The following is a 23339-nucleotide window of genomic DNA, read 5'->3' as shown; positions in this document are numbered from 1 at the left end:
TTCAGCTCAGGTCATGATCTCATGGTTCATGAGTTCGAGCTGGTGTCGGGCTCTGTGCTGACAGTTCAGAGCCTGGAGCCTGCTTCACATTCTGTGTCTCCCTCTCTCTCTCTCTCTGCCCCTCCCCTGCTCACTCTCTCTCTCTCTCTCTCTCTCTCTCTCAAAAATAAACATTAAGGGGCACCTGGGTGTCTCAGTCGGTTAAGCGCCCGACTTCAGCTCAGGTCACGATCTCGCGGTCGGTGAGTTTGAGCCCCGCGTCGGGCTCTGGGCTGATGGCTCAGAGCCTGGAGCCTGCTTCCGATTCTGTGTCTCCCTCTCTCTCTGCCCCTCCCCCGTTCATGCTCTGTCTCTTTCTGTCTCAAAAATAAATAAAACGTTAAAGAAAAAAAAATTTTTTTAAATAAACATTAAAAAAAAAGTAGATTGTTAACGGAAAATTACTCCAAATCAATAAGAAAAAAGATAAGCAAACCAATAGAAACAAAAGGCTCAAGTATGTAAAAAGATAATTAATATTACAGAAAATATGAACATTCAACAAACAAATGAAAATCCGTTTGGGGCACCTGGGTGGCTCAGTCGGTTAAACGTCGGACTTCAGCTCAGGTCATGAACTCACAGTTTGTGAGTTCGAGCACTGCGTTGGGCTCTGTGCAAACAGCTTGGAGCGTGGAGCCTGCTTTGGATTCTGTGTCTCCTTCTCTCTCTGCCCCTCCCCCACTTGTGCTCTGTCTCTCAAAAATAAATAAATGTAAAAAAAAATTTTTTTTAAAGTATGTTCAACCTCACTAGAAATCTCATAAATGAAAATTAAAACGATGAGATTCCTTATTAAAAATATCAGTTGAGGGGTGCCTGGGTGGCTCAGTCAGTTAAGCGTCCGACTTCGGGTCAGGTCACGATCTCATAGTTCGTGAGTTTGAGCCCCGTGTCGGGCTCTGTGCTGACAGCTCAGAGCCTGGAGCCTGCTTCACATTCTGTGTCTCCCTCTCTCTCTGTCCCTTCACTGCTCTTGCTGTGTCTCTCTCTGTCTCAAAAATAAATAAACATTAACAAAAATTTTTTTAAATAAAAAAAAATCAGTTGAGAAAAACCGACAATATCAAGATGTGGTGGGTATGTAATGCAATAGCACTGCTCATACAATACTGATAGAACAGTAAATTGGTATGACTGACTGGAGAGCAATGTTACAATATCTCATGATAATGAAAACGTTCGTACTTTTAATGTTTATTTATTTTTGAGACAGAGACAGGATGTGAGTGGGTTAGGGGCAGAGAGAGAGGGAGACACAGAATCCGAAACAGGCTCCAGGCTCTGAGCTGTCAGCAGAGCCCAACGCGGGGCTCCAACCCACAAGCTGTGAGATCATGACCTGAGCTGAAGATGGACACTCAACTGACTGAGCCACCCAGGCGCCCCAACACTCATACTTTTAGAACAACTAATTACTATTATTAGGAATAGCCCCAGAGAACCTCTTCCATATGTATACAAGGAAATATGCACATACATAAATATTCTGGAAGATTGATTGTAGAGGAAAGTTAGTGTATTAGGATTCTCCAGAGAAACAGAATAAGGGAGAGGAAGGGTGGAAGGGGAGGATGAGAGAGTGGGGGAAAAAAAGGGATTTTAAGGAACTTGGTTCACATGATCACAGAAGCTGACAAGTCCAAAATCTGTAGGGTAGTCTGACAGAGCGGAGACCCAGGAAGATATGATACTGCAGTCTGAGTCTGAAAGTGCTATGTTGTCATAATTCTCTTTTCTTTGAGAGAGCGTTGATCATTTTTAATTAAGGCCTTCAACTGATTGGATGTGACCCACCAATATTATGAAGGGTAATTGGCTTTAGTCAAAGTCTATCGATTTAAATGTTAATCTCACCTAAAAAATACCATCACAGAATCATGTAGAATAATGTTTGATCAAATAGCTGAGTACCTAGGCCTAGCCAAGTTAACATAATGTCAGCTATCATAGTTAAGAACAACCAAAATGCCCGTCCAGAACAGAATAGGTAAATACATGGTATTATATTCATACAATAGAGTTACTCTATATAACCAAAAGAATGCATAAACCAGAGCTACAAATATCAACATTGGCAAGGTATGAAAGAAAATAGTAATGAAAAATAATTTCAGTTGCAGAAGGTATATATAGCATGCCATTTATATGCTCTTAAGACACATGAAAAGTAATATTCTATGTTCCACACACACACACACACACACACACACACACACACAAAATGGGAAGAATAATGGCCCCACAGAAATGTCCATATTTTAAACCCAATGTTATGTTACACAGCAAGGGTGAATTAAGTTGCAGATAGAATTAAAGTTGCTAATCAAGTAACCTTAAAATAGGGACATTATCCCTGATTATCCAGGATGGTACAGTGTAATCCCCAGGGTCCTTTAAATTTGGGAGAGCAAAGCAGAATTGGAGTCAGAAATAGAAATATTGTAATGGAAGCATTTGCTGGTTTTAGATGGAAAGAAATTCTGAGTCAAGGAATCTCGGTAGCCTGTGAAGATGGAAAAGGCAAGGAGGATTCTACTCTAGTGCCTCCAGAAAGAAGGAAGCTCTTTCAGTATCAGTCTTGATTTTGATCTGGTATATGAGTCTGTTTAGGGTACTATAACAAAATACCACAGACTAGAAGTCTTAAACACAGAAATATATTTGCTCATAGTCCTCAAGACTGGAAGTTCAAGATCAAGGTGCCAACATGATTGGTTTCAGTTGGGAGCTCTCTTTCCGACTTGTAGATGTCCCCTTTTGTGTATGTCCTCACAAGGCCTTCCCTTGGTGCGTGTGCACGAGAAGACACTAATCCAATCAGATCAGCATCCTTTATGCTTATTTAACCTTAATTACTTCCTTAGAATAATTAAGTTATATTGGTGTTAGGGTTTCAACATGATTTTTGTGGAAACACAAACATTCAATTGATGCCTACTAAGACTCATTTCAGACTTTTGACCTCCAGAACTATAAGATAGCAAATTTGTATTGTTTAAAGCCCTTGAGGTTTTTTTTCAGTGGTTCGTTATAGCAGCAATAGTAGACTAATATCGGTTTGGGATCTGGAAGTGGGGTGCTACTGCCACAAATACCTAAAAATGTAGAAGTAGTTTTAGGATTTGGAAATGGGTAGAAGCTGGAAGAATTTTGAGGAGTGTGAGAAACAGCCAAAATTGCCTTAAGTAGATTGTTCCCAGAAATTTGGATATTAGGGACTCCACTGTCAGTACTCAGAAGGAAGTGAGGAACATGGTAGAGAAAATATGTACCATTTTAGAGAACATCTCCATAATCATGAACAGACTGATGGTAGAAATATGGATTTAAAGGCAGCAAAGGGGAGGGTTCAAATGAAAACAAACAATAGAAACTAGAGGGAAGGGGATATTTGTTGTATTATGTCAGAAAGCTTAGCTGAACTGTATCCTACAGTAACTGTACAGTTACTGTCTTTTCTTTTTTTTAATTTTTGAGAGAGAAAGAGAGACACAGAGCATGAGCAGAGGAGAGGGGCAGAGAGAGAGGGAGAGAATCCCAAGTCGGCTCCACACTGAATGGAGCTCAAAGTGGAGCTTGGTCCTACCACCTTGGGATCATGACCCGAGCCAAAATCAAGAATCTGACCCTCGACCGACTGAGCCACCCAGGTACCCCAGTATAAATTACTATCTTTTTTAAAATTAGTATCTCACAGGGAGTTACTTTGAGACAGTGTAATACAGTATAATACAGCAGCATAGGAATACCACAAGTTTTTACCACTGATTTTAGCAGCCGTTCATGTTTTCTTACGGGAATCGAATTCTTATGATGAGAACTGGCAAATGGTGATTTTCTAATTACATTATTTCTTCTACATTTTTTTTAAGTTGGCTTCTGCAAAAACTAACTTTCCTTCCTTCTTTCTCTCTTCCATTCCTTTCTTTTCTTTTTTGGAGCAGAAAAGTTCTTGGGGAGCCTTGAATCATAGTTAAAAAATGCCTTCTTACTCTAGCTACTGGATTAAATGGTGATTTTTGTTTTCATTGTCGTAGAATAATAATTAAAGGGAGTCAAGATAAACACACTAATGAACTTGAATTATGAGGAGGACATCCCTTATTCTGCTTCTAACTGGAATCATTAGGTATCTCTACTTGTTCGTTATCTTTTGACCAAAAGTTGCTGTCAGCCCTCCTCCCCAGCACCCTATCACCCATCAACTCCCCTCCCGTAAACACACCCAGACACAACAGCTCTGAGATTTCTAGCCAGTCCTGAGCTCTCTGGGAATGCCTGTGGTGCTTGATAGCTAGCTTGGAAAGCCCTCCCCTTCTGGACCTGGCACAAATAATGCCACTAGGAAACAGCGAGGCAAATCCCCTCTTTTTACCTGGGATGCTGTGTGTACCAATTCTAAACTGAACGTGAGCGTTTCGGTTACCTCTCATTGTTGGGATCCGACATGGGGGAATTATTTGGACTATAATGGCTAGTGGTGTTGTTAGGGTTCTACTGAAGATGAACAGGAATCCTTCCCCAAGTCCTTATTTTCCTAAACACACTTTTCCTTTGCAGCAGCTAAATTGTGGGCTGGACATCTCCTCTCAATCCAGGCTTTCTTACAAAACACAGTATGAAAATTTCTTTGTTTCGGACAGGTAGAAATCTTAGTTTATAGCCCTGGTATGAATTTATGCTTTTGCTCCTTTTAAAGGAGAATTTGTAAGGGTAGAGGTGGTAAATGTGTAAGGTTCAGAATACCATCGAAATTGATTGTTCACAGTTTGTTTAAAAACAAAAATCAAATATGCAAAGAAATATATCAATAATTTTTAATTCAGTTGTTTGATTGTTCATGTAAATAACAGACAGTTACTGCAGTTTCTACTCAGATGGAATATATATGTTCTAATACCTGAGTGCTCTCCTAACTATCATGGTCTGTGAAAGACAGAATGAATACAGGAGCTAAGCATTCCACGTGTAAATAATTACTTCAAAAATTATAACAGTCCTCCAGTTCTATAATGAATTTTTAAATGTGTCCTTCTTTAGGACATGTCTTTTTCAGAAAATCATAAAAAAATCAGTAATTTATTTTCTTATCAATAATGAAAATTTTTTTATAGTAGCAGATTAGCTTACAAAAGAAGTTTAATATACTGTGACTTGCTGAACAAAAGACAAATACATGTTTTATTTTTCTTTGGTAATATGAATATTAAGTGTTAGTTTAACATAACTGTAAAGGAAACAAATTATATTCATTTTTAACTTGTTTGAACATACATTATTTGGAAAATAACATAATTGTTATGTGTGAAATAAATTGGAACCATATTTAATAAAATGCACATTTATATTTTAAAATTAATAAGGACTTAATTTGGTGTAAAATTTGAAAATAAAACAGACTGTAGTTCAGAACAATTTGCCACAGGAAGTTTCGTGATTAAATGTAAAAAATTAACATGTCCTTTCTCTAAAATACACAAGGAAAAAGAAAATGTATAAAACAAAACAAAATGCATAAAAACATTTATAGGTAAGTGATATAGAAAATAAACTCTATAATTTGAAAAGTCATCGCATATACCAGGCATCACAGTAGAATTCACAAATGCTGGAAGTCATTTCAATAAAGAAGAGAAAACCAATTAGTTTTTCCTTGACAAAGTCCCAGTAAGGAGGCAGACTTCACACTTCCTGAGGCTTTCGTTGATCCCCTACCACACTCCTTCTTTTTATTCTGTGTTTCCACTCCTTTCAAAAAACATGAAATCCTAGATAAAAACAAAAATACAGAAATGAATTTTCAGCAACAAAGCACAGATCATAAATGGTAAGGGGTCTGGTGAAACATAACATATCTGCTTAAGAGAAAAATTGACCAAATAAGTAGATCTGAGAAAAGTTGATAGCTTTAGCCTTCCATTTTAACAGCAATTAAATCCTGTAATTCTATTCACTTATTGATTACCTGCATGCATTTACATTTAAAAAAAATTTTTTTAATGTTTGTTTTTGAGACACAGCGAGACAGAGTGCAAGTGGGGGAGGGGCAGAGAGAGCTAGAGACACAGAATCTGAAATAGGCTCCAGGCTCTGAGCTGCCAGCACAGAACCCGATGCAGGGCTCGAACCCACGAACCGTGAGATCATGACCTGAGCCAAGGCAGGATGCTCAACCGACTAAACCACCCAGGCGCCTTGCTCTGCATTCACTTAATTAATCCTCTGGTAATTTCTTTAAATTTCACTTTTTCACATGCCACTTAGAATATTCCTCTTTCAATCTTTCTTCCTTTCTCCTTCTCTAGTAATACAACTTTTCTTGAGAGCAGAATACACTGTACACATTTCAGATTTTTTTTAGAATGACAGCCATCTTAGAGGTAGCAGGCATCTTAGAGTTTTTGGGCCCAGTTTTATGATTTCTCCCGCAACCTGGTCCACCACGGTTTCTCCCAACTATCTCACTACATCAGTGTCTAACCAGACCCACTTCCCTATGATTTGCATCAAGTCCTATGGATTTTCTCTCATGTCTATCATTTTCCCTTATCTGTTCACAAAGAAAAAATTGAATTCTTATCACCATTCACTTGCAATTGCACTATTGCAATTTTACCTCTCGTCAATTCACTTCTCATCTAGGCACCAGGATTTATCTTCCTAATAAAATAATGCTTTTATTTATACCTAGTTTAAAACCAACCAAATAATTGTCAGTATCTTCCCAACAAGAAGTTGTCCAATATTTAGAAGTCCTTTAGAAGAGGCCCAATCTACCCCATAGTCATTTTCTGATAACCCCACCACAAATCCCAATCCCATTTTTCACCTATCCAAACACCCTGGACTAACCTCTCTTCCCTTCGCACACCAGATCTTTAGTGATGGTATATTTACCTTTGGTCAAATGGTTCCCTATGGTTAAGTTTTGATTTTACTTTTCATGTGAAATAAACAGTGAAAACACAATTTTTAAACAGAACTGTGGTTCTATTTTTAATTTATACAGAAAATATTGAGTCTATCCCCAATGAGATAGAATAGCAAAATAAAATCCCAAAGGCCACTCATCCAGCTTCAATAATTAGTTAACATAACCTATCTTGGTTCATTAATTACTCCATCCCCTAGATCCCCCTGCCCTCACTCTCTTTATTTAAAAGTAAATCTTTGATATCATACCATTTTATACTGAAACACACTTCAGTGTGAACCCGTAAAAATTTGGACTCTTGTTTTTATATAAGCCCAATATCATTAGGATATCTTGAAAAAAACAATAATCCATTAAAATATCATCAAGTAGCCAATGTTCAGATTTCTCTTAAGTCCTTCTAAATGTTTTTTCAAATGGTTTTTTCAAATGGTTTGTTCAAATCAGTAAATATGAGCTATAAATTACATTGAGTTGATGCCTCTTAAGTCTCTTATTATGTTATTTTTATCTTTTTATTTTCCCAACATTTGTTTGTTGAAATAACTGGATCCTTTTTCCGTATATTCTCTCACTTTCCACTTTTTGGGGATTGCATTCCCAATGTCAGTGTTTAAGATACTCATCGAGTGGCTCTAAAGCTTCCTTGCATATTGGAATCACCTGTCAGTTCTAAACAGATTGCAGGCCTGATCCCACTTGCCGAGATTTTGATTTACTATCTGGATGTAGTCTTGACCTACGGAGTTTGGAAGCCATTCAGGTGTTTCTATTATGCAGCTAGGGTTGGAAACCATTGTGAGCCCTTGAACTTGGCTGCATATGGAGCCACCTGGGGAGCTGTACAAACTTCTAATTCTGAGCTTCTAGTTTAGTTAAATTGGGCTATGGCCTGATACTTGTTTTTTGTTTGTCTGTTTGTTTTGTTTTTTTGTCTTTTTTTTAAGTTTCCTAGCTGATTTGATGTGAAGGTAAGTTCGGAATCACTGCTCTGTCGCACATAATTCCTCTCAAATGGCAGTTCCATCTAATGGCTTGACTAGTTATTTACTTCTTGCAGTTTACACTCCTGTAGTAGATGATTTAATCAATCAGGAGGAAATCTTGTTTTCCTGAGTCTATTCCATGTAAGCCCAGATTCAAGCCAAGTTTCTTTTCCAATGCACTGATTTCAACTTTTAAATAAAATTCCAAAGACCGAGGCCCTTCCTTATCACATGAGGTCCGTTTGTTATCATATGAAATTGCATAGACTCTCTAGAGAAACTAGTTACCTGTGAACCCAGAGTACCAGGAGAAAATGAAATTTAAGGGCTTGAATTAAATGGTGCCTCTTTGAAATAAAGCCTATAAACTTAACAAGGTCATTTAAAAATGTACAGTTTACCAAACCATTTCAGAATGGTACTAGAGAAACCACCTAAACCCAAGATTATTACGGATAGACTCACAATGAGGAAACATGCACCAAGCATTACAGCTTTCATTTTCACATCAAGGTCTAAAGGGAACTGGATACCAAAGTTATCAGCATCTGTAAATGCCTCTCTCACAAAACCAGTCCACTGCTTGGAAATCTTGCCAACTATAGTTTCTTCATCAAGAGATTTAATCTAAAATGGGAAAAAAAAAGATTCTTAAAAAATTCTAGAAAAATGAAAACTACCGTAAAAGTTGAAATAAAATGAAATACTCTATTAAAATTATGTACCATACTTAACTATGAACATTGTATCACTCATTACATATATATGGATTCCTGAATCTACTTTTACATGCATGAAAAACACCTTTGCTGTAGAGAACTTACATGAAAGTAGTTCTGCTTAAATATTTAACATTTCCTATTCTACATTATGATAGGTAGCAATAAATGAATTGATCTAAAACAAAATTTAGGCAGGAAAAGACACAGATATAAAATGTTTCTTAGATGAAATTTCTAGAAGCCATCAGGAAGGTACTAAACTAATCCCCCATGTTACTTTTGTTGTAAGAGAAGCACAGAGAGTTTACATAGGCTGAGCATTTAAATGTGAGGGAGGGTTCATCGCCACCATCAGCAGGAAAATGTGAAATGCATAGATCCTGGAAAAGAGGACTGGCAGTTTTGAGTAAAGGAAAAGTTAAGTAACCAATAAGTAACTTGATGGGATGCCCCGGGTCAAGGGATAGGTTAAGACTGGACAGTGGGGTGGATGGACAGTGAACAACAAGAAGGATACAAGATAAAAAGAGCTCTGAAGTAAAGTTGTTCTAATTTTACAATTCTGCCTGAGGAAAGCCCAGGGCCATTGTAAAGAGTTGAACAGATTGTAGCTGGATAAATGGACCTCACCAAGTTGGCATGTGGGCGGATGAACGGAGCCCACACTCACCATGGCATGTACATGGAGAGTTCTGTGAAACCAGAGGGGGAAATGTCCTTTTCAAATATGCACAAGGAACCACAAGTGCTAGCAACACCCACTGAAGCTCTAGTTCAGGTTGAGAACAGGAAAACAAATGTGGGGAAACTAAAAACAGTTGACTCATTTTATTTTGGTGTGGGTAGATGGGTTCTTTAAGATTTGAAACAAACATCTAATATGATAACTGTGATAAACTGTGATAAACTGTGATTACCGCTCAGCAAATATTCATGCACTACCCTCCCCCCAACAACTGTAGGCCCAGTATATATCCCTGCACACTGATAGTTAGGCTTGGCCATGTGACTTGCTTAACCAATGGAATGTTAGCAGATGTGACAAGAGAAGAGGGCTTCAACGTGGCTAAATGGTTTGGCTTGGCTCTTGCTCCCCAGTGATCAGCCACTAGAAATGCATGATCCAGGTAGCTGCATTTGCTACAGCTGCAGAATGAATATATCTGGTATAGACCTGAGGCCAATTTCCAGCCCAAATCAGAGCCAACTAGCAGGGTTGGATGGAGTCCCTAAGACAAAGTTGCCTTGCAGGTCCATAAGCATGAAAATACATACCACTGTTTTAAGCCACAGAGCTTTAGGGGTTATTTGTCATGCAACACTATTGTAGCTCAACAGACTAACAGAAATCCCTCTTGCCTACCTGTTGTATACACTACTAACTGTCATCAGCATTTGAAGCTAGTAATGAAACCTTACATGTATTGTTAAATTTAATTTCTCAAGTGTTTTTTAAATGAAATATACAAAAGATAAAATAGCAACCATCACAGTCCTGCCACTGGACTTAACTAATATTGACATTTCTCCTTTATATTCCTAGAGCAAGAAATTTAAAAGTTTACATAAGAAGTAGAACATATAATTTTTTTATGAAAAGGCTCAGAAATGGGAATGATTTACAAATGAAAAGTCAATAGGATCAGATAATTTTTACCTAAATTTAGATATTTAAAAATGGAAAATCTATATAATGAAATGGCTGCAACTTCTCAAAATAACGAACTAGTATTATATACCTATGAAGCAAAACTTGATAGAGGTATTCTAAAAATAGATCTATAGGTTCATCTTATAATATAAATATAAATGCAAAAAATTCAAATTGAACAGTAGCACATAGACCTCAGGTAAGTATCAAAAGAATATACTATAATAAATTGTATAATACTAGAAAATCATAGATTTCAAAACTTAGTGTATCAGACACTGAAAAAGTATTTTATTTACTTGCTAATTAAGCATTTATAGAATATTTAGTATATGTATAACATACAAATGCTTTATAAGTATTAGGTAATTTTTTTCTTCATATCTTTATAAGATACATATATTATTAAACAGTTTTCATATGAAAAAACTGAGGCAGACAGAGGTCAAGGAATTTGTCCAAGTTCACACTGATAAGAAGACATGGGGAGGTTTTCAAACCCAGACACTCTGTTTCAGAGTCTGTAGTCAAGACCATTGTGATACCCTGCTTTTAGAAAGTTAAGTATCAATTCTTAATAAAAATCTAGGTCAGGGTGAGCAAACAATGGTCAGTGGGACAAATCTAGCCTGCCCACTGTTTTTGTAAAAAGCTGTATTAGGACATAGTTATACACAGTATTCATGTATCGTCTGTGATTATCTTCATGCTACAATGGCAGATTTGAATAGTTGCACACAATGACCATATGGCCCATAAAGTCTAAAATGTTTTCTATCTCTTATTTTAAAAAGTTTGCGGATTCCTGATCTAGGTAAATAGTAATAGAAAATCACTATGAAAAACAGTAGCCAATGTCTTTCTAAATTATGAAACATTTGCTATTTCAATTGAAGTCATCAGCTTGATAGGTATTCACACAATTGGCATTATTATTCAGTTTTGCTGTGAAGTAGATTGGAAAGGAAAAGGAGCTAATTGGTAAATATGAGAAGAGCAAAAATGATTTCATTTACTCTGATTTTGTATCTAGAAAAATCAAGTGTAAATAAGCAAAAATGCTTCTTTTTTTTAATTAAAAAAAAACTTAGTGTTTTATTTATTTTTGAGAGAGAGATAGAGTATGAGCGGAAAGGGGCAGAGAGAGAGAGGGAGACACAGAATCCAAAGCAGGCTCCAGGCTCTGAGCCTGATGTGGGACTCGAACTTGTGAACCACAAGATGGTGACTTGACTGACTGAGCCACCCAGGCACCTGAGCAAAAATGTTTCTTGAAGTTAAATATGAGAATCCAATCAGAAGACTGGATAAAAGGTAAACAAAAAAAGTAGTCTTTTTTAATATTAACAACAAGAACCTAACATATACATTCCTGCTTAGTAGTGATAATGCCTATAAATTACTTAGGAAAATGTTAACATAAAAAAAAGACGGAAGTTTGGGCACCTGGGTGGCTCAGTTGGTTAAGCATCAGACTTCAGCTCAGGTCATGATCACCTTGGGCTCTGTGCTGACAACTCACAGCCTGGAGCCTGCTTCGGATTCTATGTTTCCCTCTCTCTCTGTCCCTCCCCTGCTCACACTGTCTCTCTCTCAAAAATAAACATTAAAAAAATTTTTTAAAAAAGGGTAAAGTTCTATATAAAGAAACCCATATGATCTTATGAAGAATATAAAATTAGATATGAATGAATAAAAAGACCTAACACTTCTGGGATGAGAGAGGTTTAGCATCAAATATGCTAATTAAAAAAACCTGAATACAAATTTAATATAATAGTAGGATTCTATCTTCTGAAAAATTGCCTTACTATTCATAGGAAAGGAAAAATCTGATAATAGCAAAAACCTATGATAAAGAAGAATAACAAGTGGCTGTTTGGCTAGGACTAGATATATAATGCAGCATTAAGTTACCATAATTGAATCATAAGGCACTTGAAGGAACAGATAATAAGATCAATGAAACAGAGACAAATCTAAAATACATCCCATTACTTGTGGGAATTTAATGTAATGTATTTCAATTCAGTAAGGAATGAATACTTTACTTAATAAATCATGGTGACATAGTTCTCTAGTCACCTGAAAGAAAAAAATGTTCAATCTTGTATAAATACAATTAACTCTTTATGAGTTAAAGATTTAAGTATAAAAAGATTTAAAAGAGGGATAAATAAAATAGAAAGTTGGGGGTAACTTCATAATCAAGACAGGAGAATCAGAAGATACTAAAATAGATATATGTGACTATATGTGACATAAAATAAATAAATGTATATAATAAGTTCCACAAAGAAAGGGTTGATTTGTGGAAACTAAGATCAGAGGACAGATGCAGGATCAATGTCTTCAACACACAAATTACATTTATTAATTGATAAGAAAAAAGTAAACAACCCAGTAAAAATACAGGCAATGGATATGAATAGACAATTCAAAGAGAACAAACACAAATAGCAAGTAAAATGTTCATAATCCCTAATTGTCAGGGAATTACATATTTGAGATAACCTTCCCCCCCTCCCACTTGCTGATTTTAGATTTCCTTTTTAGTCTAAGTTTACATTCTATCTAAGTTGTCTCTGGGTGTCATTTCTTTTTCTTACCCATAACTCCTTGCACTTTTTGATTCTGAAAATCCATGGCATCTAGTCTACAGAATTCGTATCCATTTATCTCTTTGGATATCATCTCAGTACATTTTCTGTATTCTTTTTCTGTGACTCCTCTTTGGCATATGCAAGAGTAGTTTATTCTAGCTTTCACATACGTTCAATTTTTTTTGGTCCCTTCAAAAATTTTTTTGTTTTAATTTATTTTTGAGAGGGGCAAGGGGCAGAGAGAGAGAGAGGGAGGCAGAGAATCAGAGCAGAGAGGAGAGAGGGAGAGAGCCTGATGTGGGGTTCGAACTCACTAACCCACTAACCATGAGATCATGACCTGAGCCAAAGTTGAATGCTTAACCAACTGAGCCACCCAGTCTCCCCATCCCTTCAAATTTTTATCTTTTCACCTCTCCTATTTATTTTCCTCCTATAGATTGTCCAGTTCATTAATTCCCTCTTCACCTGTATCTAATTTTCAGCTCAACCTTCCCAATGAGGTTTCATCCATGAGTGTTCTTATTTATGGAATTTCTATTTGGTTTGTTTTCAGATTCTCCTGTCCTTTTTAAAAATAATCTCCTTCTTCTCAGTTATTGGAATAATATTACATCAGAATCCTCTCCAAATTTTCTTTCATGCTCAATTGACATCAAATCCATGAATCAGTTTCCCCTTGGTACACTTGTGAAATGTCTCTGAATTATTTCTTCCTTTAGCATGGCTCCTGCTCCTGCTGTGTTCAGGCCATTACCTCTTTCCTACTCTAAGTATCCATGACATTAACACTTTGATGGAGTCCATGTTCCATAGTGGCTCCTCATACTGATAATTCCTGCTTTCAAACTTTCCATTACCTAGCTTATAGAAAATGATTCAAGGGACTATTTTCTCAATCCCCTCAAAGATGTTACATAGTTAATGCCACCCTAGATGCACAGGAGAGTAGTTAATTTATTACATGTAACAGATGGTTTAAGGCATCCACTGAGAAGGGCTGCTGGTTAGTTTCTAAATTCCTTAGCATTAAATATAAAAGTTTCACAGTCCAGCTTGATTTGTTGCACCAGTATTTTCACTTACTTTCTACAAATATGTCAGCAAAAATTCTGTAATATTCCCTGAAAGAAAAATTACCTCTCAGTCCTCTGGCTCATTCATAGGAATGATAACCCCTACATAGAGAACTATTGTTATACAAAAACCTATAAAGTCTTTACACATGCATGGTATATATCCCCCCTACACTATGTATATGGTTTTGTAAGAGTCCTCATAAAGTCTCTACTGTATCACATGTGTTTCCTCAAAACTGCCAGTCTCTCTCATTCTATTCTGAAGTCAGTAAAGGGAAGGATTCACTTTTATACAACTAGGGTCTAACAGAGGAATTGAAAATCATATGACTAGGGAAGCCAGGCAGATAATATAAAAGAATGAAGCTGGACAGTGGCAAACTTTCAGAAGCCAGGGGACAGTGGCAGATTTCATATATCTTATCACAAAGGGGCAGCCCTCCTCAGTTTTAGATTTTTGCCCCTCTTGTGGAAAAATGTTGGTGTAGCTTAACATATTTTGATTTTCCATGAGAATCACGAGAGCAAGATTAAATTATAAAAATCTCCCTATTAAAAAATTTTTTTTAACCTTTATTTATTTTTGAATCAGAGACAGAGCATGAACAGGGGAGGGTCAGAGAGAGGGAGACACAGAATCTGAAACAGGCTCCAGGCTCTGAGCTGTCAGCACAGAGCCTGACGTGGGGCTCGAACTCACGGACCGCAAGATCATGACCTGAGCCGAAATTGGCCGCTTAACTGACTGAACCACCCAGGCGCCCCAAAAATCTCCCTATTTTTAAACATTTGCAACTACATTAATTTGGGCTACAAGGCTAGGACATCTATTGGACAACTGCTGTAACGAAATTCCTCCATGTAATAGATACATAGATTATCATGTGGTTTATAGTGATCTAATTTAATAAAAGGAGAAGGAAAGACATAATTGGGAAGTATGTTTTACACTATCTTTCTTAAAACTCTCTCTGTATCGTGAGCATTTTGTAGGAACTCAAAGATGTCAGAACTTCTGAAGAAGGGTCTAGAGCACTGGAAACCTGTATTTCAGACTAGGGAAGGATTCATATGCTTTGGCACTCAGATCTAGATGACAAGGTTAGCATTTTTTTTTAATGTTTATTTATTTTTGAGAGACAGAGTGTGAACAGGGAAGATGCAGAGAGAGAGGGAGACACAGAATCCGAAGCAGGCTCCAGGCTCTGAGCTGTCAGCCCAGAGCCTGATGTGGGGCTCAAACTCACACACAGTGAGCTCATGACCTGAGCTGAGGTTGGATGCCCAACCAACTGAGCCACCCAGGCGCCCCACAAGGTTAACATTTTATCTTAAATGCATAACATATGGAGCCTGCATATAGAAACTACCATGGTCAAACGTTGGATGTTTTGCATACATTTATTTATTTGACTAAGAAGCTCTGCTTCTCTTTTTTCCATTTAGTATAGTCAACACTGATGCGTAATCAGAGCAAAAATCACCTCTCTGACCAAAGTTAAATATATAAGCACACTGACTTCCTCTTGAAATATCAGGATACACAAATTTAATGTATTTATAACATCCTCCCAAATTATATTATTCTTATATGAGGAAAGCAAGACCTATAAATGTTATCACATCTCTTACCTCAAAATCAACATCTGCACAACAGCTGCACACGACACATGGACCAATAATTTTTAGTACATCCTCTCTCCTCTCATTTTGAATTGTAAACCTTGGCAGGCATGGATGCCAGGTCTGAGTAACATAACCTACAGGTACACCAGGAGGAGCATGGACTTCAATCTACAAAGGCAAAAGAATATATATAAATCATAATAATTATGATGCCTGGTAATAACTCATTTATTGATACTTTCTAAGTGTCAGACACTGTTTAAAGCACCACTTAATTCATAACACATCCCTGCAGGGTTGGTACTATCATCCCTATGTATAGAGAAAGGAACTGAGGAAGAGAAGTTAATGAACCTGTATCAAGATTCCCAACTACAAAGTGGAAAAGATGAGATACAAACTTGAGGAGGCTACACGTATAGCCTCCACTCCTAAGCTTTGCTTTACTGGTCTCGTACATTTTTAATCTCCCCATTTATGAAAAATGTCCAAATTGTTAAGGAACTCTTTTCTTAAACTTTAAAAAAGAATGGTGGTTTAGATGTAGGAACATGGGTCTGATCGGTGGTGCAATTTTCAAATATGAATAGCAATGGCGCCAAAATGGAAAGAAAATGAGGCTTGGAGTCTTGGCTCTGCTACTAGGGAGGTGACCTTGAAAGGGCCTCAGTGTGCTCATCAGTAAATGATGACTTCCTAGGTCCGTTTTTTACCATCAAATAGTATAATACATGTTAATGTACTATTTATACTGTAGAGCATATCCCATCAATTTCTCAGTATTTCCTCAGAGATTCCTATGGATAAATATTACTCTATCTAACCTAAAGGACATGGAGAAAAAAATAATTCAGTATGAACAACTTCGATTATCTTCTTAAAATAGGTACAGTATTAGACTTCAAATATTCATGTGCTTGTCACTCTGTCTTTCATGCTGGCACAGGTACCTGTATGGAATGACTGAGAGACCCCAGCAGAGCTGGTCTCAAGCCAATGGGGACACAAGCAAAACCCCACATCCCTGTAAAGTCTCTGTGCCCCGGCATCTCCCCTGAGATCCACATTCTCCATCATTGGGCTGCCAAGTAATATGAAACAGACACTTGGTCTTTCTGGAGGTAGGTACTCACAACTAGTATACGCCCCTTATAGGCAACTCAAACGCATTAACTTTTTTAGGGATTCATAAAAACACAGGCATTGGTATTTTTCAGGGAGGGCTCCTCCTAAGTTTGTTTCTTACGTAGGTTGGCCAAAATTGTGAGATGAACACACTTAAGATATTTTGGGATATTTTTCTATAGTGTCCTTGCTTTGGCTTTGGCCAGGCCTTTCATGTTCATTTTAGGTAAGGGACTTGTCCAAGGTGCCCTACCTTCTCAACTCTCCATGAAGATCAACAAGACTGGTCTCTGAGATCTCTGATCACAACCCCATGAGACACACTACTCATGCAACATGGGGCTAACTGCTCAATTGTTTTTCACCTGCCTTTCTTCTTGAATAATTCACTTTCAAGTATAAACCAAGACCTTATGGACCAACTGTCCTTTAAATCTCTTTTGATTACATAAGTTCAATGAGAGGGTAAAAATTCTTTCTGAACTACTTTACAAATCACTCTGGTAATTGCTCACGGACCTCCTGAAGGCAGCAAGGGCAACAACAGCTGTCACACCTTAGTGGTCTCTCCAGAGTTATAACTTCTTGGCCCATATTATCAATAATCCTCATGGTAAAAGGCCGAGAAGCCCCACAGCAATTCCGGGTACAGCAGTCTGTATCCTCTACTGCAAAGTAAATCTTCTGTCCAAAGCTGTTCTTAATTTCATATTTGTTATTAGTTTCAAAACCTGTTATGACTAAAAACATAAAAGAGGGAACCATTATGACCATTATATAAAAAGAATTTGGATCTATCCTAAGATCCTACAATAGGTAGTTACACCATTTTTGGATTATACTTCTAGTAAAACAGGGAGAAAGAAAAGGAAAGGTGTTTAGCGATGATCTAGACAGAGGAAGAAAGGGAAAGGGAAAGGAGAGTTTATTAAGGAATAGAAATTAAGCATCTGTATGTGAAACATGGGAAAGAAAACAACTCACATGTTCCTAATTGCATAGACTTCTTCCAGAAAGACAGACTGCTCCTAAGGGATGGAGCAATGCTGTAGAAGATAATAGTTGTGCTAGGCGTATGAACAAAATATCCATCTGTTTGCTATAGTTTTCTTACATTCAGTTATGTAGGGGAATATGAGATGGTTGCTATGTTTATCCTCTATGATATATTTTATCAAATTAATTGGTTTGAGATTATATATTTATGTATACACACACACCCTATGCATGGCTTATCTTTTTTTGCACTGTATGAGGGAAAGTGATGAGAGAGCTTGCTCTTAATGCATACATGTAGGAAGGGAGAGGGTGAAAATGGAAGGTAAATTAGAACATCACATTGGGCCCAGAGGACCCTTGTTTAGCTTAGCGGTAGTTGTTCAGAAGTGGGAGATGAATATTCGACAAGGGGAAGAGGTGCTTGGCAACCAAGGTTGCCACTCACAGGATGTCTAGACCAGTGGCAGCCTAAGTGAGCTCTGTACCTCAGAGGGGGCTAATGTCTTCACAGGGAAACAGAAGTATGCTGGATACGGACGCTCAAGTGGTATCTTACCAATGGGCTTCCCATACAGAACCACACATTGCAAACCTCTCCTTGCTTAGAGCCAGGAAGGAACAATTAATGGTCTTGCTTGTCTATAATTCTTGTTAACATGGGTCATAGCAGGTCAGAAGCCACGAAAATAACGATTAGAAGATATACAGAGAGACAAAAATCACTCTCTAATATCTGAGTGATTGACTTTTAGTCAGATAGAGATATCCTTCATAAATTCCATCATCTTGACCTCCCTTCAGTCCCTTTGCTCTGGCTCAGACAGGCTCTGGACTCTTCCTTTGTAAAAAACACCCTTGACCTGACAGTTAAATGTTATGCGAGAAAAAAAATAAACTGATTCATAACATGGAATTCAATTATCTAAGTGTTTTACTAAGTAGCTTAATCTCAAAATTCTTCAGCTTGTTCATCTATGAAATGAGATCAATGAGTTTATACAATCTCTAAATTACTCAAAAAATGAGAATAAAACAAAAGAATTCTATGGCTATCATTGTTTATAAAGTTCTGAAATGGGAACTATTTAAGTGCCTGTCATAGACTCAGATGCTAAAAATAAACGGATTAATCTTCATCGCTCTTTAAATTTTTGTTTAGTTTTGAGAGAGAGAGGGAGGGTGCATGCATGCAAGACTGGGGGAGGGGCAGAGAGAGAGGAGAGAGAGAAGTCCAAGCAGGTTCTGCACTGTCAGTGCAAAGCCCAATCAATGTGGGGCTCGAATTCACTGTGAGATCATGACCTGAGCAGAGATCAAGAGTCCAATGCTTAATGGAATGAACCACCCAGAGGCTCCTAAGCTTTATATCTCTTTATATTGTCATAATGTTACAATACACACTTTCATTGAGACAAGAAAACAGGACAATTAAAGACATCTCTTAAAAAAGAGAAGAATTAGTAACTACTAAATTTGGAGCTTACTTTATTTACATTTCATGATTAACACATACAAATTTCACAAATATATATAAAACTAACACATTTAAAAACTATAAATGGAGTGCTATATAATGTACAGTATCTGTTTTGTTTTGATGTCATAACCTCAAAAACAAATTTCTTAAGATAAAGCATTACAAAATTCAGGGCACAAGTTATCAAACAACAAAGAACTCCTTTCTAGAGAAAGCTTAGTATATACACACTAGCAAAACAAGAACATTATAAGTATCTAACAATGTGCATTATAAGCAATTTAAATAAAATAGGCAACAACTGTATATTCTAACCAAATCTATTACTCTGCTTTTACAATTCATGTTATATTTCTACCAGCAGAAAGGGACTTTGCAGAGAGGTGAAGAAGGACTTAACAGACATATTCTAAAAACTAGCCAAATGTTCATTAGACTCTTTATATCTAGAAGAAAGACACGGGTTCATGAATCCATCCAGTTCTCTTTCCCCTGGCAAGAGTCCTGAAACATCTAACAGCTTAAGTTTATCTTGCATCTCAGGAGTGCTGTACCCAAGGAGATATTTATTGAGGTTAGGTCCCATTCACAGGAGCAGGAGTGCTGTTCTAAGAAGCCAAGCCTCCAGGCTTGCTGGTCAGCATCCTCCAACACTCCAACAGAAGCCTTGCAAACCCAAGGCAGGAATACAATTTTCCAAAATATACCCATCCAAACTGAAGAAGTTTACTTGCTTTAGAAATGTACTGAGGTAACTGAACTACTGCATGTGACTCTGTGTCAATCTCAAAAACATCACAGACTGGGGAGAAAACAGCTGAAGTGATGAAAGTCATGTAAAATGACAGAATCACTGGAGTGATTTCTAAAGAGCAGGGGGAGCAAAAGTAAGTTTTGTTTGGTTTCCTTCTAAGGTAAGGTCTGTATCATGAGGACAGATTGTCAGAGTAACAGTATTTTACTAGTTGACTCCTAATTTCCAGAAATGAGCTACTGATAATTGTCATCATTTTGTTATCATGAAGAAGAGAGACATTTGTAAGCAACTAGATTTAACTGTTCCACATCAGTGAAAGCATTACATTTGTGGTTGTTGATATGCGTTTATCTGCATAAATATCTTCTCTTTCTAGAAATATGATCAATACAATGAATACATACCTTCCAGAAGCTCAATTTGCTGATGAACCAGTATCTGATCTATCTATTATAGTAAAAAAAAAAAAAAAAAAAAAAAAAGCTGTAAGTGTATTTCCATGTTTTCTATGCCAACTAAATTAACAATAGTGTTTTTATATTTTAAGAAATGCACATAATCACTTATCAATATTTATCAATATTTAATAATATAACTTTATACCTAAAAAAGTATAAAATTAAAGTCAATATATCTTTAATTGAAAATCTATTGAATGTGTTCACTATTAATGTGGGTAAATCCAGGTCAAATAAAACTGACTTACTCTGGAATCCCTCTAAAAATTAAAAAAAAAAAGTTCCTTCTTGAAAAGGCTTAAGAGATATTAAGATTCTTTATTCATTTAAAGAGCTTCTGTCCAAATCTAAAAAAAATTTAGAAGTGTGCTTGATATCCTTTGGAGCAGGTAATAATTTCCTCTATATATTTTGTAAGGTCTTGATTTAAAAAAAATGTTTAAGGTATTTCTTGGAAAATGTATGAACTACTAAGAGTTCTTACAATACTTGCTGCCCAAGTGCATTGTGGGAAACTAAATTAGTACAGAGAGTACAAGAGAGATAATTCATTTACTGAAAACTGGATGGTTACCACAGGGATACTTGTTTATAGATTAGACATATAGAATTTCATATTCCTATTCTACCTACCAGATTTCTAACACTAAACAAATACTAGCCCTCACATCGCTGGGATATGGTATCATGCAGTACATTATAATCCAGGATTTTTTTCCCCCTTACTGATGGCATTAATAAAATTGGTTCTTTCAAAGCACAAAGCATCATAAAATACACTTTCATTAATTATAATAAAAAAGTGACTCATGTTATACACAAAATATGAACTTTTTTTTTTTTTTTTTTTTGGTACCACTATTGACACTCAACACTAAATTTAGTTTAATGTTTCTTTCCACCTCCTTGGATGTTATTTGGTGTTGGGATTAAAGAGAGTGAAATCCAGAACCAAGATTACAGTAGCAAAAAGTCATTCCCTCTTCCTTAGTGTTTTGACTATATAATTTCTCTGGACCTCAGGTTCCTCTTCTGTAAAATGATGGTAATTAATAGTACCTATATTATAGGTTTCTAAAAGGATTAAATAAGTTAATACATATGTTACACTTAGGGACAAAGTCTGGAAAATAGTGCTTAGTAAAGGTTTGCTATTGGTCATTACCATGGATTATATTCAAGATCATAGAAAACACAATTTCCTAAGACATTTGTACTTTGCTTTAAAAGTTAACTTGACCTAGAAGAATTATAGCAATTTGTTAGGGAAAAATGTTTTGCCATTTCAGACTTTTGTGAATTAGTCATTTGTTAATTTCATTAAGTAAACTATAAGCACAGTTTTATTAAAAAATAAAATGAGTGGGGGCGCCTGGGTGGCTCAGTCGGTTAAGCATCCGACTTCGGCTCAGGTCACGATCTCGCGGTATGTGACTTCGAGCCCCGCATCGGGCTCTGTGCTGACTGCTCAGAGCCTGGAGCCTGTTTCAGATTCTGTGTCTCCCTCTCTCTCTGACCCTCCCCCATTCGTGCTCTGTCTCTCTCTGTCTCAAAAATAAATAAACGTTAAAAAAAACATTAAAAAATAAAAATAAAAAAAAATATAATGAGTATTTCATTTATTTGAAATTACCTGACTTAAATATTCCAATCCGGGTGGACAGCCTGATGGAGGTGGTGGTGCTGGCATCCATGGTACCCCTGCAGGTCCACCTGGCTGATTATACACAGGCTGGTGTTGGACAGGAAACCCTACTGGGCCAGCACCTGAATAACCAGCTGGTGGAATTGAGTAGCCAGCCTGGGGGCCAGGATAGCCAGCCTGGGGGCCAGGATAGCCAGCCTGGGGGCCAGGATAGCCAGCCTGGGGGCCAGGGTAGCCAACCTGGGGGCCAGGGTAGCCAACCTGGGGGCCAGGGTAGCCAGTATGTCCTGGAGGTCCTAAAATAAAAACAAGTGAAATAATTTGTAACTGCACAGAAAAATGGAAACATGAACTCTTTTGGGATTACTCCTAAAACTCTACAAACTCAAATTGCAGCTCAGATATCTTGTTTCTACGAAGCTTAAACTCTGTGTTTTTATCCTTCAGTGACTTTTCAATGAAGTATCTGTAGTTTCATATCCACTCTTACAGGGTTTGGGGCTGTGAACAGAGTTGGCCCAAGACTTACCCACCATTCAAATCTCAGTTGCAAAGATACTTGAAACCTAAGAAAGTGACAGAAAATCAACAATGGTCTAGAGTCAGCTTTATAAGGATTATGGAATGCCTTAAGAGAAACGAAAGATGGCAAGAAAGAGTAAAAGGCCCAAAATAAAGGCTTTGAGTCAGCATTTCTAAAACCAAAGCACTCTATTTTTTTAAAAAAAAGATTAATTTATTTAAAAAAGATGATTGTTAGAAATGGTACCTCCTTTATGTACAGAACTGGGGGTGGTTTTGCCCCCTCAAGGAATTTTTGGCAAGCTCTGGAGACATTTTTGGCTGTTTATAGCTGGAGGGAAGAGTGATACTGGCATTTGGTAGATAGAGGCCAGGGAAGCTGGTAAATATTTCCTAAAATGCCAGAATAGTATCCTGAAAAAGAAGAATTATCCATCTGAAAATATTAGAGTGCTGCTGTTGAGAAACTCTGGCGTAGAGGTAAAGACACATCCTTATTTCCAGAACTGTCCAGAGGCTTATCTGGGTTAACAATTTGCCTGAACTTTTACCCCATGGTGCATTCCTATCCTAAGACTTCCTACATGAAAAGCAAAAAGAAAAAAAAAAAAAAAAAGAAATCATTATTGATAGTTAGGTTACAAATTTAAATTTCATAATTTACCACCCTCAGCACTCTGGAAAATACAGTTAGAGAACCAAGGAAGATAAAA

At 37.0% G+C, this 23339-nt stretch overlaps 1 protein-coding gene across 1 annotated transcript in view; it reads right to left on the bottom strand.

Annotated features, from left to right (window-relative positions):
• Positions 1–5684: 5684 nt before the first annotated feature.
• LOC122230220 (phospholipid scramblase 1-like) overlaps positions 5685–23339 on the bottom strand; it is a 30469-nt gene continuing 12814 nt past the window's right edge. The window contains exons 4-9 of the mRNA XM_042955967.1: positions 22093–22400; positions 20406–20448; positions 17288–17508; positions 15650–15811; positions 8428–8589; positions 5685–5810 (exon numbers count right to left, since the gene is read on the bottom strand). Coding sequence (XP_042811901.1) covers positions 5772–5810; positions 8428–8589; positions 15650–15811; positions 17288–17508; positions 20406–20448; positions 22093–22400 — 935 coding nt within the window. The 3' untranslated portion in view covers positions 5685–5771. The remainder of the gene's footprint in view (positions 5811–8427; positions 8590–15649; positions 15812–17287; positions 17509–20405; positions 20449–22092; positions 22401–23339) is intronic.

The sequence above is a fragment of the Panthera leo genome, chromosome C2 (assembly GCF_018350215.1).
Source record: "Panthera leo isolate Ple1 chromosome C2, P.leo_Ple1_pat1.1, whole genome shotgun sequence".
NCBI lineage: Eukaryota > Metazoa > Chordata > Mammalia > Carnivora > Felidae > Panthera > Panthera leo.
This window is presented reverse-complemented; position numbering and strand designations above follow the sequence as displayed.